At 44.1% G+C, this 27,768-nt stretch overlaps 1 protein-coding gene across 1 annotated transcript; it reads left to right on the plus strand.

Annotated features, from left to right (window-relative positions):
• Positions 1–1,435: 1,435 nt before the first annotated feature.
• On the plus strand, positions 1,436–9,786 carry abhd5a (abhydrolase domain containing 5, lysophosphatidic acid acyltransferase a). Its single transcript, XM_070440854.1, is given in 11 exon segments — positions 1,436–1,521; positions 3,340–3,438; positions 3,782–3,879; positions 3,971–4,140; positions 4,731–4,933; positions 6,967–7,016; positions 7,019–7,120; positions 7,276–7,387; positions 7,785–7,971; positions 8,181–8,249; positions 8,431–9,786. Coding segments are annotated over 11 exon segments (1,167 nt in total). The 5' UTR covers positions 1,436–1,489; the 3' UTR covers positions 8,476–9,786.
• The last annotated feature ends 17,982 nt before the right edge of the window (positions 9,787–27,768 follow it).

Here is a 27,768-nt window from a genome sequence, read left to right on the forward strand (position 1 = left end):
AGCACACCCCAGACCTCAACCATAAATCCCAATTGGTTCTATAACTGATTCAAGTATTTTTTAGCCAGATCCTAATTGGGATGTCAAATTGTATGTTCCTTTTGATAGCGTAGAAGGCCCTTCTTGCCTTGTCTCTCAGATCATTCAGAGCTTTTCAGAAGTTACCTTTGGTGCTAAAGTTTAGGCCGAGGTAGGTATAGTTTTGTGTGCTCTAGGGCAATGGTGTCTAGATGGAATTTGTATTCATGGTCCTGGAAACAGGACCTTTTATAGAACCATTATTTTTTGTCTTACTGAGATTAACTGTCAGGGCCCAGGTCTGACAGAATCTGCAGAGAATATTTAGGTGTTGCTGTATGCCCTCCTTGGCTGGGGACAGAAGCTCTGACAACAGGCACAACTAAGATATAAAGTCATTTTTGCCGAAATGCCACGTTCGTCCACTTATATATTCATAACACCTAAGATTTACGAAACGTCTATTAAATCAAATAAGTAGAAATAATCAAGTAGAAAATGAGAAATGACCATTTTTGTTTACCAAATTCGACACTCATTGACCTCCATACAAAAATTATTTACTTGGTTGGTTTATTTTCGTGGCTAGATTTTGGGACGATTAAAACTTCTCACTTCGTCTCTTTCTCTGAGCGAACGAGACGTGGAGGGACCTACCTACATAAACTCCCAAATTTTGATAAACTTGTCCAATAAAGTCTCGTTTTCGTTGCAAAACGTTTTCCGTTTGAAGTAAACGGTTTCAGTAATACACCCCTGAAGAAGAACGTGACTTTTTACTGACGCTGTGGGACGTGATATTGCGGAAGATACACACCTCTCTGCCACAAATTAACTCTGGTATGGTCAAATAAAATTATTTACACAAAGATTGGTAGTCGTATTTGATAGGGTCTTATCAGAGACAATGCTATGGATTCTGTGTTTTATATGACAACCTCAATAGTAATAATAACCTAGCCAAACCAAACTAACAAGAACCAATACTTGTATCCTGGGAGCAAGACCATAATCATAATAACCCTCACTTGATTGTCTGGTGAGATTTAGTCTAACCACTAGGCAGGTAACCACTAGAGCGGTCGAATCCCCGAGCTGACAAGGTAAATCTCTGTCATTCTGCCCCTGAACAAGGCAGTTAACCCACTGTTCCCCGGTAGGCAGTCATTGTAAATAAGAGTTTGTTCTTTACTGACTTTCCTAGTTAAATAAAGGTTAATTTTTTTTTAAATGGTCCCACCTGATATCACCTCCTGCCTGCCTTCCATATTTGAGGACATGTGTTTTGATTGTTAGAGCGGTCACTTGACTATCTTATCAATACAATAGACACTCTTTGGTTTGCTTCCGTTTAGATCCTTAAGTATGGTAAAAGGTTTCCATTGCAAAAGTTTTGCAACGGAAACTGCCTAATGAATACACGCCAGGTGATGTCATGTTTTGTGGATCATGTGATTTATCTGTGTGAAGAATGGCTGACCAAGCGGTGACTACTGAGAGAGGGCGAGTGTATTTTTTTTAATAAACAAACTTAGAACCACTCTTTAAATATAACAATATTGATAAAAGCGACCCACAAAAAGTTAATCATGATACAATATGTTTCTCTTGTTTGTCTTGTTATTAGCTAGTCCTAGCATGTTGATTGTTCTTGTTTTATCGTCAAGCACCTGTAGACTGAAGTTCATTTTCAGGTGATTTAACACACTAACACACATTTCATGACTTGACATGTGTCAGTCGCCTTGTTTATAGTTTATGCCGGGTTCAGGTGCAAGTCGGAGCTAGGAAACTCGGACATTTCGACTTGCTAATTAGTTGAACGCGGCAGGTGATTGACAACAACAAGTTAGAATGTCGGACATTTCCGAGGTTCCTAGTTCCGACTAGCACGTGAAAGCGGCATTGTTCCGCGTCAAAAAGTCATGAAACCGACGGAGCGGTTTAAAGCTTGAAATGAACAGCTGTTGCGAACAATATGGGTGTCAGTTCTGACGGTATGGAGCGGGAGGATGACGGGAATGGTCGGTAGTGGAAAGACATAGGAAGAAAAGAGATCATGATACAGAAAGCAGTGAAGCGTTTAGTGAAGAAAGCATAAAGAGGGCCAAGGTATGAGTAGTGATGTGTTGGAGTGGAAAGCGGTGATAGTGTTTGACAGACCACAGGGTGTAAGTGAGGCCCCATCTGACTAACTAATGCCGTAGGTGAAGTGAAATTAGCTCGGTTCATTGGAAATGGTAGATTGTTAATATAGTGTGGTAGCCAGGCTCAGCAAGAGACTATTCTGAAGATTAAAAACCATGTCCCTGGTGCTTATGCTAGATTGAGGGGAGTCATCACTGTGGTCCCAATATCTATGTCCATAGATGATGTTAAAGAAAATGTGAAGGGAGGCAGAGTGATTGAGGCCAAAAGGTTGATCAGTAGGAAAGAGGGTCAAAGAAGTGAAAGCTTATCAGTGATGCTGAGGTTTGATAAAGTCTTGCTGAGAAAAGTACAGATCGGATTCCTTAGTTTCAATGTTAGAGAATTTGTCCCATATGCACTGCATTTTAAATGCCAAAGAATGTAGCTGCTCAGTGTAAAGGAAAGAAAAGATATGCCAAGTGAGGAGGGACACATGGTTACGGTGAATGTGGAAGCAATGTGAAGGGTAAGTGCTGTAATTGTAGGGGAGAACACAGTGTAGCATTTGGTGGATACCAAGTACAGAGAGAGGCTCGGAGATATAGGATCAGTCGTGATGAATCGTATGCAGAAGCCGTGAAACCGATTGGTAGAACTACAGAGCGGACTGATGGAGCTTACATGGACGTACTTGTAGTAAGTGGACCTACTGTCGTGGCTGGTGCTTCTGATGGTTTGGAGGCCTGTAAAGAAATCTTGTGCTCATTCGTGTGTGGTGTCAAAGGACACTTTGATAATGAATAAAGTGGACTTCATAGCTTTTATTGGTAAGGTTATTAATGCGATTGTAATTCAGCTACCGTGGAAATGCCATATTGACAATCTCCAAAATGCCTAAAATAAAATGTTTTAGGAAGGCTTGAAAGCTTTGTTCAAGGGTTTGTGTAAGCCTTTAGGCCAGTACACTACATCCTTCTCCACTACTGCAACCCTCTTTCAAGAACCAATTATTCAATACCTTACCGTTCTTATCTGTTTTTTATTTTGGATGTAACTAAGTCCAATGCAGCGAATCCCATCCCCAACACTAACTGCATTTTCCCATTCAATTAACACAAGCACATATGATTAATAAGGCTATTGCATGTAGTCCCTGCCATATAACATCCCTTTTTCCACTCTGTTTTTTAGTTTGTTTTTTGGCTGCAGACTGGCTCAGCGAATACTGATGTTTCTTGGTATTCATAGTCTTTTCTACAATTTGTTGAGTTTCCTGGACAGAACGTTGAGGTAACCTACCTACCGGTGTGATTGTCAGACTAACTCTACCTCCCCGGCTGCACCCCACTCATATGCTGCTAGTGCAGCTCTAACTCCCTGCTGCATGCAGTGCTTGAGGCAGGAAGTAACATCCCTGGCAGTTCAATCAGTTAACAAACCCTGCATGTCATTTTCTTTTCACCTATCCCAAAGCATGTTTACCAGTTATTTTTTTTTACTTTTAATGTCTTGTCTCCTTTTTGCTGTGAAATATTACAACAGTCAGCAACATGACTCCTGACTACCAATGTAATCCCAGACCGTATAGGCTATAGCCTAGGCTGGTTGATGAGTTGTGTCTGTGTCTATGCAGGTCCTGGACTTCCACAGCGTGGATCACCAGCTGGCTGCCCTCCTGGTGCCCCACTTCCCAGAACCAGCTTAAGACTGCAGAGGAGAAGATGCTGCAATGTAAGGAATTCCTCTCTCCTTTACCATCAAACTGTATTTCCAGCCATGGCCAATTTGTGGATTATTATGTGTGGATCCGTCTCATCAACAGGCATCACAGGCAAGGTGTCCCAGCAGTATGTCCCAATCTCGGATGGTAACATGCTGTGGACCCTCACATTGAATGGAAACATGAAGAACCAGACTCCCCTGGTGCTGCTGCATGGCTTCGGTGGAGGGGTGGGCCTGTGGGCCCTCAACCTAGACGCCCTGGCCCAACAGGTTAGTCTCTGAAGCACATGTATGTCTCATGTAGCGTTGGAAAGCCTGAGGAAGTTCTCCTCTGAGAGACAATGTAAAGGGGTGTAGTACGACAGAGTCTAGATAGAAACTAGGTCACATTGCCACATATCAAACCACTGAAGTATTTTGCATGGTTGGGGCTGTGAACAGGTTGTTAGAATCATATTTCTGATGTTTATGCAAGGATGAATAAGGTACGTAACTAACGGTGCATAGGCTACCGAAAGGTAGTCCGACAAGGTAGGAAAAGAGACACGAAAAACAAGGAAATGCCTCTTCGGAGGGGAAACTTAATTTCTACTCACAGCCAATCAAATGCAAAATCCAATACTGAATTTCTCCAGACTTCCAAAAGAGATTTGGAAGGATGGGCACAGGAAACTACCAATAGGTCAACTGGTCAACTATACCTGCTATATATAACTAGCTCTAATTGTTGTCTGACTGCTATATATTTTGTGTATGCTTTCTTTTTAACACTGTGACTTCTATTTTTAGTACGTTTTATCATGTTGTGTAGTGCCTTTATAAATAAAATGAATTTTCATTATTATTATTGTTAATAATAGAGGCCCGTCTATGCCTTTGACCTGCTGGGCTTCGGCCAGAGCAGCAGGCCCTACTTCAGCTCCGACGCCAAGGAGGCTGAGGCCCAGTTTGTGGACTCCATCGAGCAGTGGAGGGCTAAAGTCTGCCTGGAAGCCATGGTCATGCTGGGACATAACTTTGGAGGTTATTTGGCAGCTGCTTATTCGCTCAAGTATCCCACCAGGCAAGTACCACCTGACACCACCCAACACTTTCCTCAGTTCAGAACCATAGACAGGTTTCAATATGAATGGTTGCTTTATTCCTTAGTATTTAGCCACCTCCTTGGTTAAAGATACAATACTACATGTATTCAGCCAGTCCTTGGTTCACCCTCCTATGCTTGACTAATACTGTACACCCCAGACCTCACGGGATGTTGGTATACAGGTGCTAACCTCTGATAACAACCTCTGATGTCCTTAAAAAGAGTCCCCTCTGTGCTGTATCTCAGCTGAATCATCTTCTCTCATTGTGTTGCTAAGATTTCAGCAGGAACCTAACTCATTATGGCTGTTTGATAAATGTCTCCAAAACCTCATCACACTCAGATCAGAACACCTTAAACAGCCAGCCAGCCACATCCTGTCCTTCTAGTATTAAAGCAGCCAGCCACATCCTGTCCTTCTAGTATTAAAGCAGCCAGCCACATCCTGTCCTTCTAGTATTAAAGCAGCCAGCCACATCCTGTCCTTCTAGTATTAAAGCAGCCAGCCACATCCTGTCCTTCTAGTATTAAAGCAGCCAGCCACATCCTGTCCTTCTAGTATTAAAGCAGCCGCCAGCCACATCCTGTCCTTCTAGTATTAAAAGCAGCCAGCCACATCCTGTCCTTCTAGTATTAAAGCAGCCAGCCACATCCTGTCCTTCTAGTATTAAGCAGCCAGCCACATCCTGTCCTCTTGTATTAAGCAGCCAGCCAGCCACATCCTGTCCTTCTAGTATTAAAGCAGCAGCCAGCCAGCCACATCCTGTCCTTCTAGTATTCAACAGCCAGCTACATCCTGTCCTTCTAGTATTCAAGCAGCCAGCCAGCCACATCCTGTCCTTCTATATTCAAGCAGCCAGCCAGCCACATCCTGTCCTTCTAGTATTCAAGCAGCCAGCCAGCCACACGTCCTGTCCTTCTAGTATTAAAGCAGCTAGCCAGCAGCTACATCCTGTCCTTCTAGTATTCAAGCAGCCAGCCAGCCACATCCGTCCTTCTAGTATTCAAGCAGCCAGCCAGCCACATCCTGTCCTTCTCTAGTATTCAAGCAGCAGCCAGCCACATCCTGAGTATACCTAATTGGCTCTGAATTGAAACAAAATGCTCTTAATCTGACTGGGGCACTTTGGCTATGTTTAGACAGGCAGCCCAATTCTGTTATTATTTTCACTAATTGGTCTTTTGACCACTGATCTTTCTTTTCACATCAGAATTTTTTCAGAGCTGATCTGATTGGTCAAAAGACCAATTAGGGAAAGAAATATCAGAATTGGTCTGCCTGTCTAAACGCCGCCTTTATTTCCCCTGTTCAGTTCACTGATGGACAGACCACTTAATAAACTGCCCTAGTGGTTTAGATTATTTCCTTTCCAGATCTTTCAATACGACCTCAACTTATTTTGTTCACAACCATAGAGGCGTTTCAGTTATTTCAGTTTGGCGGTGATGGAGTATGGTCTTTCCTCTTCACTGTCCTGTAGGGTGCAGCACAATGGTGCTGGTTGAACTGTGGGGCTGACCTTCCTCTTCACTGTCCTGTAGGGTGCAACACATGGTGCTGGTTGAGCGTGGGGCTGACCTTTCCTCTTCACTGTCCTGTAGGGTGCAACACATGGTGCTGGTTGAACTGTGGGGCTGACCTTTCCTCTTCACTGTCCTGTAGGGTGCAACACATGGTGCTGGTTGAGCCGTGGGGCTGACCTTTCCTTTTCACTGTCCTGTAGGGTGCAACACATGGTGCTGGTTGAACTGTGAGGCTGACCTTTCCTCTTCATGTCCTGTAGGGTGCAACACATGGTGCTGGTTGAGCCGTGGGGCTGACCTTTCCTCTTCACTGTCTGTAGGGTGCAACACATGGTGCTGGTTGAACTGTGGGGCTGACCTTCCTCTTCACTGTCCTGTAGGGTGCAACACATGGTGCTGGTTGAGCCGTGTGGCTGACCTTTCCTCTTCGCTGTCCTGTAGGGTGCAACACATGGTGCTGACCTTTCCTCTTCACTGTCCTGTAGGGTAAAGCACATGGTGCTGGTTGAGCCGTGGGGCTTACCTGAGCGTCCAGACCCAGAAGACAGGACAGGCCCATCCCCGTGTGGATCAAAGCCCTGGGAGCCATTGTGAGCCCTTTCAACCCCCTGGCAGGGCTACGTCTGGTGGGGCCACTGGGTAAGACTGGCAGCCTGTCTGACTAGATGGATGACAGACATAGAAATATAACTGTAAATTACATTTCAATTATATACCTGTCTGACTGGATGGCTGCATTATTTATGGGATGGAGTTTTTACCACCCTTCAAACCCACCTCCTTTGTTTTTCAAGGTCCCACACTTGTTTCAACTCTAAGACCAGACTTCAAGAAGAAATACTTGTCCATGTTCAACGACGACACGGTCACAGAGTATATCTATCACCTGAACGTCCAGACTCCCAGGTTAGTCCCTCTCTCTCTCTCTTTAGTTCCTGTTTGAGTTCACTGGCTTTTTACCTCCACTTCCTCTGGGCCTGTATTTACAGTCTGTCTGAGTTTCAACACAGTTCATGACAATGTTTTCCTCTTCGACCATGATGAAGAAGATGTTATGATTAAGATGAATACGATTACATGGACAGGAAGCACTTCAATTCTGAAATGCTTTTTTAATATAGGCTGTGATTTTCATTTGTCTCAAACCCTTACTTCAGTGAAAATGTTAGTTTTGCTCTGTTGTAGAGGTGAGTTCAAAGTAGCTGCTTATTAACGATTATTCTGAGAAGATCAGATTATCATATACCTTATTGCTGTACTTCTCCCTCTTTAGTAATAATCATGTTTGTTTACTCTGTTGCAGTGGTGAGACAGCCTTCAAGAACATGACCATCCCATACGGGTGGGCCAAGAGGCCTATGCTGCAGAGGATTGGCCTGCTCCATGCTGACATCCCTATTACTGTGATATATGGGTCACGCTCCAGCATCGACTGTAACTCGGGCAACGCTATCAAAGGATTGAGGCCAAACTCTCATGTGGAGATCATAGTACGTTTCAATTCCTATAAGCTGAACACTTAAGATGCTGTCTGTGTGTGGTTGTCTAGTAATGTGTGAGGCAGTTGGCTCAGCTTTTATATTCAGATTTATTCAGCAGGTGGCAGGAAAAAAAGTGAATTGAAGTGTTAAATCCTAGATGAATACGATTCTCCAGAATGTGTATCTGATCTCATATTTCTATTCCTCCTCTCTCCCAGGCTATCAGAGGGGCGGGCCACTACGTCTATGCTGACCAGCCAGAGGACTTCAACCACAGAGTGCTTCAGGTGTGTGACGCGCTGGGCTGAGGGGGGGGGCACTAGTTAACCTGCGGAGAGCGACGTGTTATACCCGTCATGCCCATAGCTTGTCCTCTCAGTGAGCATGTGATCCATAAGGATAGAGAGGAGAGGACTGGGCATACAGCTCAATAGGGCTTTTTTTTTACCTCGATCATCCTCACTTTAGGTCCTCAGTAGTAGACCTACCACCATCAGCACAGCAGCCTGCTAACTAGGGAAGGACCCCGTGTTGAAAAGATGATTCTCCTGGATTGTTTGGTATGACACTTTTGTATTCATTCTACTGAGTGGCTCATAGTTTTTACTGCTTGTCGGGATTTTGGTCATTTTGTGATAAGTGTGTGTCAGCTTTTAATCTGCTGTTTTAAGAAATATGATTTTCAGAACGATACACACTACAATTTCCCCACTTGTGGATTATTCTCATTCTGTCAAAGGTCCTTCATGAGATTATTTAGAAATGTTTCATTTGCGTCATAACAGCTCATGTAGATCTGACCACGGACCATAGAGATTTGATTTAAAAACACATGATTGTGGAACTTTTAGACCTGTGGTTTTGCTGATGGGCTTCTGAGTGGCGCAGCGGTCTAAGGCACGTCATCTCAGTGCTTCATCTCAATTCCAGGCTGTATCACAACCGGCTGTGATCGGCAGTCCCATAGTGCGGCGCACAATTGGCCCTGCGTCGTTAGGGTTTGGCCGGGGTAGGCCGTCATTGCAATTAAGAATTTGTTCTTAACTGACTTGCCTAGTTAAATAAATACCAAATATAAAAAGATTTCCCCATGACAACCGAAGTGCCTTTTTAATGACCTAGTGTATGTGACCAAGGACTACAGTCATTGCTGCTGCTTTTTGGTCTTGTCTTTTTATGTGTTGTTTTCACTTCAAGATGTTATAATTGTGTTTTCATTCAGTGTTTTGGCTCTTGTTGTGGTCTAGTGTTAAAATAATCCAGTTATTAATAGCTAGCGTGTGCAGGTGAAGGAAACAGGTTTCAGAAACAAAGCATCAGAATCTAGTAATTGAAGATAACTACTCCATTCTCCTCAGCTGCCATTGTGGGGAAAGAAGGTTCGGCCTCAATAAATCCCATTCATTCATTGCAACAGTATTTGATCGTATTACTAGGCACCTATCCAGGGTCTGTGTCTGGAAAAGCACAGTATCTAGGTCTAAGATCAGTTAGCATAGCTATAGCAGCCTGTCCTCTTATTTCATATAGGTGACATCTTCAGCTAATATCTCTGTGTCAAGTTGCAGATTGGGTGGGTTGCTTAGACTTTTACAGCCACTTTACCCAGTGCAACCTTTTTTAATCTAAAGCAGTTTACTAGATGTGCTGAGCCCAAGGATAAGGTTTGATTAAGTCCTGAACATGTGGATGCCTTTGTATTATTGTCCTTCATATCATTGTACGTCTCCAATCACAAGCCAATTACCATGGGGAAGAAAAAATGGTGCTTCTCTCTATTCATGTATTGTAAAATACCTGTAAATAATAAAGAGGATATTATGATTTTGGTGGCCTTTGTTGTGACACATGTATATCTAGACTTGTGTTGTTGTGAAGATCAACAATATTTCAGTCTTAAACACTACAACTCTTATAGGCATTCTGTCTGAAAACCACCTTTACAAAAACAGATTGCAGTAAAAGTGGAGTAACTGCAGTCGATTGTGGTGTTTTGGATGCAGAAATTGCAGAATAACTGAATTGTACTGCAGTTGAACTGCAGTCAGAGTGCAGTATAACTGCAGTTACACTTCAAAATTACTGCTGTAAAAAAACTTATTTTTGATGCAGTATTTGTTACTGCAGTTATCCTGCATTCTGACCGCAATTTATTTTCTTAAGGCCACACTGGATATATTTCCATCTACCATGCTTGTAGCTCACTCTATTCTGTGGTGTCTATTGTGTGGTGTCTGTGGTGTCTATTGTGTAGTCTGTGTCCATTCATTGTTGTCACGGTGACTTTATCAAGCATTTTTTATCCACACTGATTTCTGTTCAAAGAGGAGAGCTAATCTCAACCGCTTTCGTTCCTATAAATTGTTCCTGTGAGAGAGATGAACCCCACTGTGTGGAATGTGGTCGTCAGAGCTCAAGAGGAAGAACACGGGAGCTTTTTAGTACCCATAAAAGTACAAAACTGCAACATGGACATCAGTATGACGGTCAGGGGTAGACTTTACACCATTCTGGGTTATTTCTTATTGTGCTCTAAAATGGAGCAAAGCAAAGGTGAACATTTGTCAATATTTCCCCCAACCCCGTTGACATGTCAGAGCTGCCAGCTGTCGGTTAGTAAGAGTAATGGTTCATATCTGTTATGAGGGCAGGCCTTGTATTTCAGTACATGACCACTAGAGGGAAACCTCCCTCAGATCAGGGAGGGGAGGGAGGGAGCCTGCCTTGCTGAAGTGCAGTTAGCGACTCGTCAATGTTACATCATTCAGTTCTGCTTCTCATCCTATGACCACTTAAAATATGAATAGGCTGTGTAAAAGGAATAATGGTATTTTTCTGCATTAGGGTCTATATATGGCTGCCGTAGGCTAAAGAAGAAAAGGCTGCAGCGTTGCATTTCAACTTGCTCCATTACAGTGAGCAGGTTGATGTTTATTGGGATGAGTCTTGTCCTGGAGGCCCAACTGAAAGATTTCCTCGACGGGCCAGCTGCAAAGTCAAAATTGGCTATATTGTATAAATGTATGAAAACAAACATTTACTATCTGGTCTTCATTACACGTTAGCAGTATGCTTACCGTTAGGTTTAAAATCAGATTTTATGACTGGCTGTGCCAGCTAGTGACCGCTCTGCAGAGCTGCCTCCAGAAAAAGATTAATGAGCAAAACGCTAACCTGCTTGCAGTGAGGGCGAATTAGGACAAGGGAGAGACAGAAGCTCTGAGGGAGGGTGAATTAGGACAAGGGAGAGACAGAAGCTCTGAGGGAGGGTGAATTAGGACCCCCAAGGGGGAGACAGAAGCTCTGAGGGAGGGTGAATTAGGACAAGGGAGAGACAGAAGCTCTGAGGGAGGGTGAATTAGGACAAGGGAGAGACAGAAGCTCTGAGGGAGGGTGATTAGGACAAGGAGAGACAGAAGTCTTGAGGGAGGGTGAATTAGGACAAGGGAGAGACAGAAGCTCTGAGGGAGGGTGAATTAGGACAAGGGAGAGACAGAAGCTCTGAGGGAGGGTGAATTAGGACAAGGGAGAGACAGAAGCTCTGAGGGAGGGTGAATTAGGACAAGGGAGAGACAGAAGCTCTGAGGGAGGGTGAATTAGGACAAGGGGAGGCAGAAGCTCTGAGGGAGGGTAGAATTGTGGTGCTGAAAATGTTTCCGGACAAAGACGTTTACAATGTTAACATGATATCTATATCAACGACATCCTATCTTATTATTATCGGTTCAGCCCTGGATCAATTGTCCATGAATGCTGTATGAAAATGTGCAAACTCGTATGGAAATATTACAGACTTCTAAGGAAAGAGCCGTTGGTATAGGATACTGTACTTCCGTAGGTGAAAGCTAAGATGCAGAGTGGTGCAGTGTGCACTTACAGTAATGTATACAGGGTGTGTGTGGGTGTAGGGCGGCATGTATCCTAGCGGTTAGAGCGTTGGGTCAGTAACCGAAGGTCGCTGGTCGAATGCCCGCGCTGACAAGGTGAAAAATCAGTTGACGTGCCCTTGAGCAAGGCACTTAACCCTAATTTGCTTCAGGGGCGTTGTACTACTCAAATCAAATCAAGTTTATTATAAGCCCTTCGTACATCAGCTAATATCTCGAAGTGCTGTACAGACACCCACCTAAAACCCCAAACAGCAAGCAATGCAGGTGTAGAAGCACGGTGGCTAGGAAAAACTCCCTAGAAAGGCCAAAACCTAGGAAGAAACCTAGAGAGGAACCAGGCTATGAGGGGTGGCCAGTCCTCTTCTGGCTGTGCTGGGTGGAGATTATAACAGAACTATGCCAAGATGTTCAAAATGTTCATAAGCTTGTTGACAAGCATGGTCAAATAATAATCATGAATAATTTTCAGTTGGCTTTTCATAGCCGATCATCAAGAGTGAAAATAGCAGGTACTACTATGGCTGATCCTGTAAATCAACACATTTCACTGCACCTGTAGTGACAATACAATCATTCTCTTTGCTTATTTGAGCTGTTCTTGCCATAATATGGACTCTACCGAATAGGGCCATCTTCTGTATACCACCCATACCTTGTCACAACACAACTGATTGGCTCAAATGCATTAAGAAGGAAAGAAATTCCACAAATTAACTTTTAACAAGGTACACCTGTTAATAGAAATGCATTCCAGGTAACTACCTCATGAAGCTGGTTGAGAGAATGCCAAGAGTGTGCAAAGCTGTTATCAAGGTAAAGGGTGGCTATTAAAATAATATAAATATATTTTTGATTTGGTTAACACTTTTTTGGTTACTACATAATTCCATATGTGTTATTTCATAGTTTTGATGTCTTCACTATTATTCTACAATGTAGAAAATAGTAAAAAATAAAGAAAAAAACATTGAATGAGTAGGTTGTAGGTTTGTCCAAACTTTTGACTGGTACTGTATGTAAATAAGGTATTTTGTTTAAATGTTGTTTTTTTTAACCTGTTTTCGCTTTGTCATTATGGGATATTGTGTGTAGATTGATGGGCATTTAAAAATATATATTTTAGAATAAGGCTGTAATGTAACAACATTTTGAAAAGTCAAAGGGTCTGAATACTTTTCTGAATGCAATGTATTAACCTGATTTACAGTAAAGGGTCTAGAACTGCAGTACTATAGTGTAGGTACAGTGCAGTATGTATAAACCTGGTTTACAGTAAAGGGTCTAGAACTGCAGTACTATAGTGTAGGTACAGTGCAGTATGTATAAACCTGGTTTACAGTAAAGGGTCTAGAACTGCAGTACTATAGTGGAGGTACAGTGCAGTATGTATAAACCTGGTTTACAGTAAAGGGTCTAGAACTGCAGTATTATATAGTGTAGGTACAGTGCAGTATGTATGAACCTGGTTTACAGTAAAGGGTCTAGAACTGCAGTAATATAGTGTAGCACAGTACAAGGTCTAGAACTGCAGTATTTTGTAGTGTAGCTACAGTGCAGTATGTATGAACCTGACATGGGGCTAGAGGAGGCCGCTTACAGAGCACACAGGCCAGACGGGATGCGGGCGCGGTTGCTAGGAAACCAGCGTGGCGCCTATATTAGATTGAATTTATTATATTCTGCCAGTCGTCATCTCCCCCCCCCCCCTCTCTCTCTCGCTCTCCCCCCCTTCCTCTCGGACTACATTGACAGACAGAGAGTGTACACTAAGGCTCTGCAGCAGCTAGCGTTTCCACTGCCACCCCCATATCTCTCACACACACGGTACCATGAGTCCTACCCTTAGGCAAGACCTTCTCTGACTTACAGGGCTTAAATCTGCGCTCTGTCTAGACACCAGGTTGCATCACACGACTACCCAATCTGCACCACTAGTCTTATCGCCTGCATCAGTTAGTGCGTAATACTTTCTCTAAATGTCAATATTTGTTTTGTCTCTAAACGAAGATGATCCATGAAGCAGTATCCATTCATTCACCAGAAAGATGTGGTGGTTGTTAAATAAAAATGCTACTGACATATAGCTCTGTTTACAGATGGACATTCTACATCAATATGTAAAGTACTGTACGAGGTGTACGGAACCTTCAATTCACTGCATACAAGCACGATATGTTTTGACAGGTGATATCACAGGATTGGTACAATATTCACCCTTATGTCATATCTTATCTCATCTCACATTTATAAAAATGCTTTTAATGTATGATTTTAATTAGCTATCTTGTTTCATTATCCTTTCTGTCTGTTTCGTTATTTTATTTTATGTCAAGCACTGAGTTAGAAACAAAGCGTAATACAAATAGTTATTATGATTTGATATAATTGTTGAGCCAGTACAAACGGCAAAAGGAAGACGGAACGTCAGATGAATATCTAAATTGAACCCACATCTAGAAACATTCTCCTCCTCTGCTCTCCTCGTTCAGAATGGAGATGATGTCGCTGTACTCTTCATAGTTCAGGACAGATCACAACCAATGAAAGCCATGGTGATAACAGTTTGGGCATGACACATCCATTTGACGCGGAGGCTTTGGAAGCTCCCTCCCAGCGGGGGCTATAGGGATGTTATCTGGCAGTGTGAATACAGCTACAAGGCCGTTAAGGAAGCACTGCATTCCACTGCTGAGAAGACTCGTGGACTCCTGGGAAATGCACTTGTTTGTGTCATCGAGGGAGTAGCAATGACCTCAACACAATAAGCTCAGTGTCACTGTCCTATATCTGTAAGATGACCTGATTTCAACACTGACTTCAAGAGAAGTGATGTACCGTAGGTAAAAAGCATGTGAGGGCAATGCAGGGACGTCTCTCTGTCTGTCAGGAGGTTATAGAAGCCCTCTTTCAGAGTAAGTCCTCTCTACTATTTGACCATGTAAGAAGATGTGACTAGCCATGACTTGGCAGACGTGTGTTTCAGAGAGATAAGTCTAGAGATGGGGGGGAGAGAATAAAGCTAAATGGGCTGAGACAGTAAAGGAGGACGCTCGGGAGGGGTAGTAGAATTTACAGTTAGGAAAAGAACAGTGAAGGGCGACGTCGAGGGAATGTCACTGTTCAACAGAGCAACCACCTCTTCCTCTGTCCTCTCGCTCTTCTCTCATTGTCATTCCCCTACTACTGTTAGACCTGCTGATTTTCCAGAAAACTGACATCCTGATTAATGAATTAGTTCACCTGCCACACACACTGCTTTCCAGAATGTATATGTTTTTTCATTGAAGGATTAATGTGAAAAGGAGATGAAAGGTATCAGTGGAAAAGGACTGTCTGTCTGTAGTCCTGCAGATGCTGCCTCAGCCGCAGCAGGCCTGTCTTGTCTTCTCTTGTCTTCCACACTCCATGTCTTCCCTCTCTTTACCTGTCTTGTCTTCTCTTGTCTTCCACACTCCATGTCTTCCCTCTCTTTACCTGTCTTGTCTTCCACCGGGAGACTCCCTCTCTTCCCACACGGATCACGACTCACAGCACAGCTCTGCTTCTGTTACAGGCCACATGGAGAGACGGAGGGAGAGAGACAGAAATATTGAGAGATTGAGAAAGAGACAAAAATATACTGTGTATAGAGGAAAAAATTGAGGGAAGACGAGAGAGAGCGAGAGAGAAGGATAGATAAAGAGGAATATAGAGAAAGAGATGTAGAAATAGAGAGAGATAGCGAGAAGAGAAAGACAGATGGAGTGAGAGAGTGAGTGAAATCAATCCGCTGTGCAGGGCTGGTTGTGTCAGATTCTTCTGGAAGCACGACTAAAAATACAAGCGACTGGAGACGATGTGTGGGGGAACAGGCCTGCGAAAAATCCATAAAACATGATGGTACAGTAGATGTGTGTGTGTGTGCACAAGTTTCACAGTGTGTGTGTCACATGCGGGGCATTAAGTTGACATTTATAACACTTAAAACACACTTAGGTATCCGTGGCGACAGAGCTGGGAGTTGTGTGTCGCTGTGTCTCAGAACACCTGCTGGCGGTGTGGAGGTGTTCAGGTGAGGTGACCGCGCGCTAACGTCGTCATTATTGACAATGAAAACCCTAGACGTGAGCTGAAGTAGACAGCTTGACAGCCTGACAAATAGGCTGTGATACTTTTGTATATATAGTGTGTGTGGACACCCCTTCAAATTAGTGGATTCGGCAATTTCAGCCATACCCGTTGCTGACAGGTGTATAAAATTGAGCACACCGCCATGCAATCTCCATAGACAAACATTGCCAGTAGAATGGCCTTGCTGAAGAGCACAGTGACTTTCATCGTGGCACTGTCACAGGATTCCACCTTTGGGGCGGCAGGTAGCCTAGTGGTTGCAAGATCAAATCCCCGAGCTGACAAGGTAAATAAAATCTGTTGTTCTGCCCCTGAACAAGGCAGTTAACCCACTGTTCCTAGGCCATCATTGAAAATAAGAATTTGTTCTTAACTGACTTGCCTAGTTAAATAAAGGTAAAATATATATATTTTTTAAATTCCAACAAGTCAGTCAGTTCGTCAAATCTCTGCCCTGCTAGAGCTGCCTCGGTCAACTGTAAGGGCTGTTATTGTGAAGTGTAAATGTCTAGGAGCAACAACGGCTCAGCCGTGAAGTGGTAGGCCACACAAGCTCACAGAACGGGACCGCCGAAAGCTGAAGCACGTAGTGTGTACAAATAGTCTGTCCTCGGTTGCAGCACTCACTACCGAGTTCCAATCTGCCTCTGAAACAACGTCAGCACAAGAACTGTGTGTCGGGAGCTTTAATGATATGGGTTTCCATGGCCGAGCAGCCGCACACAAGCCTAAGATCAACATGCGCAATGCCAAGCGTTGGCTGGAGTGGTGTAAAGCTCGCCGCCATTGGACTCTGGAGCAGTGGAAATGCGTTCTCTGGAGTAATGAATCACGCTTCACCATCTGGCAGTCCGACGGACGAATCTGGGTTTGGCGGATGCCAGGAGAACGCTATCTGCCCCAATACATAGTGCCAACTCTAAAGTTTGGTGGAGAAGCAATAATGGTCTGGGGCTGTTTTTCATGGTTCAGGAAATCTTAACGCTACATCATAAAATTACATTTTAGACAATTCTGTGCTTCAAACTTTGTGGCAACAGTTTGGGGAAGGCCCTTTCCTGTTTCAGCATGACAATGACCCCATGCACAAAGCGAGGTCCATACTGAAATGGTTTGTCGAGATCAACCCCATCAAACACCTTTGGGATGAATTGGAACGCCAGCTGCGAGCCAGGCCTAATCGTCCAACATCAGTGCCCAACCTCAAGCTCTTGTGGCTGAATGGAAGCAAGTCCCTGCAGCAATGTTTCAGCATCTTGTGGGAAGTCTTCCCAGAAGAGGGGAGGCTGTTATAGCAACAACGGGGGGACCATCTACATATTAATGCCCATGATTTTGGAATGAGTTGTTTGAAAGGACTTTTGGCCATGTAGTGTATCTGTAGAGGGAAATAGATGGAGAAATGAGCTCAGGTAAAAGTGTTTTTTACTGACTTGAAAAACTCTATTCAACACTTCATATTGGTACTTTTCTGCTCTCTTCTATAGTCTGTCATAACCCCCAGCTACCAAACGCTGACTCGGCTGCTGCACATTCACGGGGAAATAAAAGAGGAATCAGCCATTAGACTGGAGGGACACACAGCCATAATAATAAGTGAATCTCAAGTCTACATGAAGAAGTTGAACTGATGCATCTAAACAGCTTGACCCTGTGGTTGACTCATCACACAGTCAGTCAGTCAGCCAGTCAGTCAGTCAAACACACAAACACTCAATTCCCACAACCTGTCAGCCGTGAGATAATTGCCAGAGGCTAGCCCATCAGTTGGGCGGACGGGGTGGCCTGCAGTCGGCTGTTTTTCCAGCGTCGTAGCCCCCGTTAGCCCACCCTGCTGTATGTATCACCCCTGCTTGGAGTGCTGACCCCACAGCATGAGGAGGCCTTGGCCCCCACTTCTTCCTCTCACTGGGCTAGCAGACATGCTGCACACACACACCACCACCACCCTGCAGCCGTTACAGCCGTGGCCCATAAATATCCTGCCAGCTCTGCACTAATAGTCCTAATGCTTCCTGAGGAGCTGCCCGGAGCTGCATTAGGCCTGGATGGTCCATTGATTTAAAGCAAAGAGGCCGGCCCTGCCCTGCCGCCCGCTGCTCTATATGGGCCGGCTTCCAGTCACTGACCCACAGGGTTATCTCCCAAATGCAATTAAGACGCTTAAAAGTGCTTTTTCAGGAAGACACTGGGAGTAATGAGGGAGAGGCAGGCTGGACCGGGCCGATCCTATGCTGAGTGGGTGGGTGTAGGGCCCCAGCCCTCCCCCCAGCCGCGCACTAGCCGGGAGGGAACGGCTCAAGTGAGGAAATGAAAGGAACCCTGGCTATGATATGTAATATCACCAGGAGGTGCAGCTCTGAATGGATGTCTCAGGGAGAGGAACAGAGCAATGCTTTGTAGCCCCAGTGACCAACATAGTGTCTGTGTCCCAAATGGCACCTTTTTCCCTTTATACTGCACTATAAACACAGGGCTCTGGTCAATAGTAGTGCTCTATAAACACAGGGCTCTGGTCAATAGTAGTGCTCTATAAACACAGGGCTCTGGTCAATAGCTTCTGAGTCAATAGTTGCTCATATAAACACAGGGCTCTGGTCAATAGTATGCTCTATAAACACAGGGCTCTGGTCAATAGTAGTGCTCTATAAACACAGGGCTCTGGTCAATAGTAGTGCCTATAAACACAGGGCTCTGGTCAATAGTAGTGCTCTATAAACACAGGGCTCTGGTCAATAGTAGTGCTCTATAAACACAGGGCTCTGGTCAATAGTAGTGCTCTATAAACACAGGGCTCTGGTCAATAGTAGTGCTCTATAAACACAGGCTCTGGTCAATAGTAGTGCTCTATAAACACAGGGCTCTGGTCAATAGTAGTGCTCTATAAACACAGGGCTCTGGTCAATAGTAGTGCTCTTAAACACAGGCTCTGGTCAATAGTATGCTCTATAAACACAGCTCTGGTCAATAGTAGTGCTCTATAAACACAGGCTCTGGTCAATAGTAGTGCTCTATAAACACAGGCTCTGGTCAATATAGTGCTCTATAAACACAGGGCTCTGGTCAATAGTAGTGCTCTATAAACACAGGGCTCTGGTCAATAGTAAGTGCTCTATAAAACACAGGGCTCTGGTCAATAGTAGTGCTCTATAAACACAGGGCTCTGGTCATATAGTAGTGCTCTATAAACACAGGACTGGCTCTGGTCAATAGTAGTGTGACGTGTCTTATAAACACAGGGCTCTGGTCAATAGTAGTGCTCTATAAACAACAGGGCTGCTGTTGCAATAGTAGTGCTCTATAAACACAGGGCTCTGGTCAATAGTAGTGCTCTATAAACACAGGGCTCTGGTCAATAGTAGTGCTCTATAAACACAGGGCTCTGGTCAATAGTAGTGCTCTATAACACAGGGCTCTGGTCAATAGTAGTGCTCTATAAACACGGGCTCTGGTCAATAGTAGTGCTCTATAAACACAGGGCTCTGGTCAATAGTAGTGCTCTATAAAACACAGCTCTAGGTCAATAGTAGTGCTCTATAAACACAGGGCTCTGGTCAATAGTAGTGCTCTATAAAACACAGGCTCTGGTCAATAGTAGTAGCTCTAAAAACACAGGGCTCTGGTCAATAGTAGTGCTCTATAAAACACAGGGCTCTGGTCAATAGTAGTGCTCATAAACACAGGGCTCTGGTCAAATAGTAGGCTCTATAAACACAGGCTGCTTGGTCAATAGTAGTGCTCTATAAACACAGGGCTCTGGTCAATAGTAGTGCTCTATAAACACAGGGCTCTGGTCAATAGTAGGTCTCTATAAACACAGGGCTCTGGTTAATAGTAGTGCTCTATAAACACAGACTCTGGTCAATAGTAGTGCTCTATAAACACAGGGCTCTGGTCAATAGTAGTGCCTATAAACACAGCTCTGGTCAATAGTAGTGCTCTATAAACACAGGGCTCTGGCAATAGTAGTGCTCTATAAACACAGGGCTCTGGTCAATAGTAGTGCTCTATAAACACAGGGCTCTGGTCAATAGTAGTGCTCTATAAACACAGGGCTCTGGTCAATAGTAGTGCTCTATTAAACACAGGGCTCTGGTCAATAGTAGTGCTCTATAAACACAGGGCTCTGGTCAATAGTAGTGCTCTATAAACACAGGGCTCTGGTCAATAGTAGTGCTCTATAAACACAGGGCTCTGGTCAATAGTAGCGCTCTATAAAACACAGGGCTCTGGTCAATAGTAGTGCTCATATAAAACACAGGGCTCTGGCAATAGTAGTGAACTGTACAGGAAATAGGATGCCATTTGGACACCCAGGGAAAGTCATACTCAGAGGATGTGGGAACATTAGTGTTTAATGGGGTAATTATGTCGGCTGTTCTTCGTATCGCTGTGTATGCTGGGCCTTATGCAATTCTGACTGGATGCAGACAATTGAGTTTCATCATTGGACACTCAGGGAAAATGTGTGATGGTTCTGACCTCGCTGCCCTAAGTACCTCCAGAGCACATAATAACATACTGGCATTTGTCTGTAATGCAAAGTTTTATGATATAACTTGTAATTCAATTTTTATTTACCCAGGAATGTGAACCATATAGATTGTTTTGTTGTGTTGTTGCATTAGCCTCAGTACTTTTCTTTGATTTTGAAGCAAGCTGTCCTACATTCTGTGGATGTCTGCACTAAATGTAGAGTATTATTATAGTGTATGTGCCAGAGAGTGATTGAAGGGGTAGAGAGAAGAGTGTGTGTGTATGTACGTGAGAGCTAAAGAGCGAGAGGAAGAAAGAAGGAGAGAGAGCGAGAGAGAGCGGTCTGATGTCCTAAGGCCCAAATTAATCATAATGGCTTTTTCATATAAAAATACAAGAAAAAGGGAGATTTGTATAAGAGTGGTTGGGAATAAAATAGAGAGGAGAGGAGGATGGGGAGGATGGGAGGAGATGGAAGCTAAGTACAAAATAATGAAGTGGGAGAGATAGAGAGATGGGAGAGAGGGGGGGGGGTGGGAGAGGATGGGGAGAGAAGAGAGATGGGAGAGAGAGGGGGATGGGGAGAATAGAGAGAAGGGGATGGGGAAAGAGATAGGGATGGGGAGAGAGAGAGGGATGGAGAGAGAGGGATGGGGAGAGAGATAGGGGATGGGGAGGAGAGGAGAGAGGATGGGGGAGAGAGAAGAGGGGATGGGGAGAGAGATAAGGGATGGGGAAAGGAGAGGGTGGGGGGGAGGATGAGATGGGAGGAGAGAGAGAGTGGATGGGGAGGGATGGGAGAGAGAGAGAGGAGGGGATGGGGAAAGAGATAGGGGATGGGGGAAGAGATAGGGGATGGGGAGCGAGAGAAAGAGAGAGGGATGGGAGAGAGAGAGAGAGGGGATGGGAGAAGAGATAGGGATGGGGAAAGAGGAGGGGTGGGGAGAGAGATAGATGGGGGAAAGAGAGGGGGGGGTGGGGAGGGAGGGATGAATGGGGAGAAGAGGAGAGAGGTGGGAGATGGGGAGGGAGGGAGGGATGGGGAGGAGAGAGAGAGTGGATGGAGAAAGAGATAGGGGATGGGGGAGAGATAGGGGATGGGAGCAGAGAGAGAGGGATGGGGAGAGAGAGAGGGGAGGATGGGGAGAGAGAGGGGATGGGGAAAAGAAGAGAGGGGGTGGGAGAGAGGGATGGGAGGAGGGGGATGGGGAGGCATGGAGAGAGAGGAGAGAGAGGGAGTAGAGGGGAGATGAGAGGAGAGAAGAGAGAGAAGGAGACAGAAGGCAGGCATCGAGGCTGCAGACTGCTGCTGTTGTGCTCAGCTGCATCCAGTAAACTCCACCGTTTCTTCATCAACAGCCTCATAACTTCACCCAATAACTGGGCTTACCGTTGTCGTGAAATGGCAACAAATCATTGGCACCGCAGCCGACATAAAACTTGGTCTGCTAAGCCTGACGACGAGCCAAATATTCAATTTATCTTTCAAGATCAGTAATTATGAAGTGCAATGGGATTCTGAGGGAAGTAAGCTGAGAGTGCAGGAATCTGACTGAGTACACAGGAGTGCAGGAATCTTACTGAGTACACAGGAGTGCAGGTCTGACTGAGTACAAAGGAGTGCAGGAATCTGCTGATACAACAGGAGTGCAGGAATCTGACTGAGTACACAGGAGTGCAGGAATACTAGACTGGAGTACACAGGAGCTTGCAGGAATCTGACTGAGTACACAGGAGTGCAGAGAACTGACTGAGTACACAGGAGTGCGGAATCTGACTGAGTACACAGGAGTGCAGGAATCTGACTGAAGTACACAGGAGTGCAGGAATCTGACTGAGTACACAGGAGTGCAGGAATCTGACTGAGTACACAGGAGTGCAGGAATCTGACTGAGTACACAGGAGTGCAGGAATCTGATGAGTACACAGCGAGTGCAGGAATCTGACTGAGTACACAGGAGTGCAGGAATTGACTGAGTACACAGGAGCTGCAGGAATCTGACTGAGTACACAGGAGGCAGAATTGACTGATCAATGAGATGCAGGAATCTGGTACACAGGACAAGGCAATGAAGCGATAGACTAACTGCTAGTAGAAATGGTCCTTGAAATAAATGAGGCGTGTATTTGATGCCTCGTGCATGCCTAGTGGTACGGTTCATATCTAAAGAGAGAGGAGTTATCAGAGTGTCATTACTCTTCGTAGTGGTACGGTTCATATCTAAAGAGAGGAGAGTTTTTCAGAGTGTCATTTTCTCTCTGTATGGTTACGGTTCATATCTAAAGAGAGGAGGAGTTTTCAGAGGTCATTTCTCTCTGTAGTGGTACGGTTCATATCTAAAGAGAGGAGGAGTTTTCAGAGTGTCATTTCTCTCTGTAGTGGTAGCGTTCATATCTAAAGAGAGGAAGAGTTTTCAGAGTGTCATTACTCTCTGTAGTGGTACGGTTCATATCTAAAGAGAGGAGGAGTTTTTCAGAGTGTCATTTCTCTCGTAGTGGTACGGTTCATATCTAAAGAGAAAGGAGTTTTTCAGAGTGTCATTTCTCTCTGTAGTGGTACGTTTCATATCTAAAGAGAGGAGGAGTTTTTCAGAGTGTCATTTCTCTCTGTAGTGGTACGGTTCATATATAAGAGAGGAGGAGTTTTCAGAGGTGTCATTTCTCTCTGTAGGTACGGTTCTATCTAAGAAGAGGAGGAGTTTTTCAGAGTGTCATTTCTCTCTGTAGGGTACGGTTCATATCTAAAGAGAGGAGAGTTTTTCAGAGTGTGCATTTCTCTCTGTAGTGTACGGTTCATATCTAAAGGAGAGGAGGAGTTTTTCAGAGTGTCATTTCTCTCTGTAGTGGTACGGTTCATATCTAAAAGAGAGGAGGAGTTTTCAGAGGTCATTTTCTCTGTAGTGGTACGGTTCATATCTAAAGAGAGGAGGAGTTTTTCAGAGTGTCATTTCTCTCTGTAGTGGTACGGTTCATATCTAAAGGAGAGGAAGAGTTTTCAGAGTGTCATTACTCTCTGTAGTGGTACGTTCATATCTAAAGAGAGGAGGAGTTTTTCAGAGTGTCATTCTCTCTGTAGTGTACGGTTCATATCAAAGAGAGGAGAGTTTTTCAGAGTGTCATTTCTCTCTGTAGTGGTACGGTTCATATCTAAAAGAGAGGAGGAGTTTTCAGAGTGTCATTTCTCTCTGTAGTGTACGGTCATATCTAAAGAGAGGAGGAGTTTTTCAGAGTGTCATTTCTCTCTGTAGTGGCTACTATATCTAAAGAGAGGGAGGAGTTTTTCAGAGTGTCATTTCTCTCTGTGAGTGGTACGGTCATATCTAAAGAGAGGAGGAGTTTTCAGAGTGCATTCTCTCTGTAGTGGTACGGTTCATATCTAAAGAGAGAGGAGTTTTTCAGAGTGTCATTTACTCTCTGTAGTGGTACGGTCATATCTAAAGAGAGGAGAGATTTTTCAGAGTGTCATTTCTCTCTGTAGTGGTACGGTTCATATCTAAAGAGAGGAGGAGTTTTTCAGAGTGTCATTTCTCTCTGTAGTGGTAAGGTTCATATCTAAAGAGAGGAGGAGTTTTCAGAGTGTCATTACTCTCTGTAGTGGTACGGTTCAATCTAAAGAGGAGGAGTTTTCAGAGTGTCATTCCTCTTGTAGTGTACGGTTCATATCTAGAAGAGAGAGAGAGTTTTTCAGGTGTCATTTCTCTCTGTAGTGGTACGGTTCATATCTAAAGAGAGGAAGGAGTTTTTCAGAGTGTCATTTACTCTCTGTAGTGGTACGGTTCATATCTAAAGAGAGAGGAGTTTTTAGTGTTCTGTCTCTCTGTAGTGGTACGGTTCATATCTAAAGAGAGGAGGAGTTTTTCAGAGTGTCATTTCTCTCTGTAGTGGTACGGTTCATATCTAAAGAGAGCTCTTCATGTTCACTCTCATGTTCACTGTCCTTACATTGTCTCAGTCCCGATGTGTAAACATAGACACACATGATAAAAAGATGGAACATACTGTATATAAATGCCAAACATACAGATGTAGCCTACTCTGTGATCCAAATTCCTTGTTTGTTCCATACTGTCTGACAAGCTTGTGGGACTCAGCTGTCACAGACTGTTATTTTCTGAGCTGTTTGGCTTTTTCTCTGAGGAAAACCTGCAATTTGCAGACAGCCAGCCTTCACACTGCACAGCCAGCCTCAATACATTGTCCCCAGACACCACAGTGATGGTGATTATAATCTTTAATACCATCGCATTGCAGTTGACCATTATTGCGTTCTTTCAGGGGGGGGGGGGCAAATGAATATTTGCATTACCAAAGATGTCAGTTGGATTTTTTTCTCTCTAATTCAACCAATTTTCCCCATGAAGGAGCAGGGGCCGCTGTGATCGTTTCCAAACAGCTCTGTGGAGATATTGAGGATGTAAGAGCCGCCTCCCATCTCATGACTTTTTGCATTCCAAAGTAATGTACACTGGGCTAAATTACCTATTGAAATATTAATGTATTCAGCCGAGCTCTATGTGAGCGTTTACACCTACACAGAGCTGGTGACAGCCAGACAGTTTGTTTTACAATGAGCTCTCTCCCTCAAGAGAGACGTGCTAAAGGCAGGAATTGAAATCTGAAAAAGCAACATTAAGAAGGGCTTTTTCCCCCTCACGATGAGTGTGTGATTGAGGGCTGGAAGGCTGAGGCTGGGCTGTTAAGGATGGAGCCAGGGGATAATGAATACAATACAGGTGCTGGGTTTTAGCTCGGGTTATGATGAGGTGTCAGAAAAGCACATTACCATGGCAGGGGGTTCTCTCCCCTTCTTTCTCTCTGGAACACACAGGCACACACAGATACACACAGATACACACAGATACACACAGACACGCAGGAATGCAGACACACACACACACAGGCACACACAGGCACACACAGATACACACAGACACGCAGGAATAAACAACCTCCATCCTCCAACACAAACAAGACAGAATACGCATGTTAAACCCATCCTCAAACAACAAGACAGCAATAACAGCAGTTAAACAACCTCATCCTCAACACAACAAAGACAGTAAACAGCATGTTAAACACCCCATCCTCAACACAACAAAGACAGAATAACAGCATGTTAAACACCCCATCCTCAACACAACAAGACAAAACAAGCCATGTTAAATCCCATCACTCAACACACAATGACAGAAACAGCATGTTACACCTCCATCCTCAAACACGACAAAGACAGAACAGCATGTTACACCCCCCCAACACAACAAAGACAGAAAACATGTTTAAACAACTGCATCTCAACACAACAAAGACAGTAACAGCATGGTAAACAACCCCATCCTACACAACAAAGACAGAACAGACACAGTTAAACAACCTCCATCCTCAACATGACAAAGACCGAAACAGCATGTTAAACAACCTCCATCTCACACAAACAAGACAGAATAACAGCATGTTAAACAACCCATCCTCAAACACACAAGACAGGATAACGCATGATTAAACAACCTCCATCCTCAACACAACAAAGACAGAAACAGCAATAACTCAGTTAAAACACCCCATCCTCAACACAACAAAGACAGAATAACAGCATGTATAAACAACCCACCATCAGCAACAAACGGAACAGCATGTTAAACCCCATCCCTCAACACAACAAAGACAGAGAACAGCATGTTTAAAACTCCTCCTTCAACGACCAAAGACAGAATAACAGCTGTGTTAAAACACCCCATCCTCAACACAACAAAACAGAACAGCATGTTAAACAACCTCCTCTCACAAGCAAACAAGACAGAATAACAGGCTGTTAACACCTCCATCCTCAACACAAAAAGCAGAATAAGGCATGTTAAACACCTCCATCCTCAACACAACAAAGACAGAATAACAGCATGTTAAACAACCTCCATCCTCAACACAACAAAGACAGAATAACAGCATGTAAACAACTCCATCCTCAACACAACAAAGACAGAATACAGCATGTTAAACAACCCATCTCAACACAACAAAAACAAACAGCATGTTAACAACCCATCCTCAACACAACAAAGACAGAAACAGCATGTTAAACAACCCCATCCTCAACACAACAAAGACAGAAACAGCATGTTATAACAACCCCATCTCAACACACAAAGACAGAAAACAGATGTTAAACAACCTCCTCCTCAACGCAACAAAGACAGAATAACAGCATGTTAAAACAACCCCATCCTCAACACAACAAAACAGAAACGCATGTTAAACAACCTTCATCCTCAACACAACAAGACAGAATAACAGCATGTTAAACAACTCCATCCTCAACACAACAAAGACAGAATAACAGCAGTGTTAAAAACCTCCATCCTCAACACAACAAAGACAGAATACAGCATGTTAAACAACCTCCATCCTTCAACACACAAAGAGCAGAATAACAGCATGTTTAAACACCTCCATCCTCACACAACAAGAGACAGGAAACAGCATGTTAAACAACCCATCCTCAACACACACAAGAAGAAAACAGCATGTTAAACAACCCCTCCTCAACACAACAAAGCAGAAACAGCATGTTAAAACAACTCCATCCTCACACACAAAAAAAAACAGCATGTTAACACCTCATCCTCACACACAAGACAAAACAGCTAAGAGGTGCTGGCTAGTGATGCAGACATCATAACATGCACCACACCATAGCTGTCCTGTATATCTGAAACGTAGTGATGAGAGCTACCGTTTGCTACATTGATTGTCAGAAATGCAAGTAGCTGGGACACTTAAGATATTATAGTCCTCGTTTTAAGGACATTCTTATTGTACATGAAGGCCAAATTATATACTGTAATATTTCACAGAATTGATGAATTCAACCAATTCCAATTGACAAATCACTGTCTAAATTTATTACAAATCATGCACCTCCACAATGCACTGCTCCGTATCACTTCAACATTATTTTGCTGACCCAGCAGAGAGTGAGAGAGAGGAGTGTGTGTGTGAAAGAGAACATGCTTGGCTGTGGTGTGTTGTGTGTGTGTGTGTGTGTGTGTGTGTGTGTGTGTGTGTGTGTGTGTGGTGTGTGTGTGGGTGTGTGGGTGTGTGTGTGTGTGTGTGTGTGTGTGTGTTGTACGCCTACGTTCCTGCATGTCTGTGTGTATCTGTGTGTGTGTGTATCTGTGGTGCCTTTGTGTGTGTGTGTTGTTATACCTGGTGTGTGCCTGTGTGTGTGTGTGTGTGTGTGTGTGTGTGTGGTGTGTGGTGTGTGTGTGTGTGTGTGCATTCCTGCGTATCTGTGTTGTATCGTGTGTTGTGCCTGTGTGTGTGTTGTCTAGGC

The sequence above is a fragment of the Salvelinus sp. IW2-2015 genome, unplaced genomic scaffold, assembly GCF_002910315.2.
Source record: "Salvelinus sp. IW2-2015 unplaced genomic scaffold, ASM291031v2 Un_scaffold3070, whole genome shotgun sequence".
NCBI lineage: Eukaryota > Metazoa > Chordata > Actinopteri > Salmoniformes > Salmonidae > Salvelinus > Salvelinus sp. IW2-2015.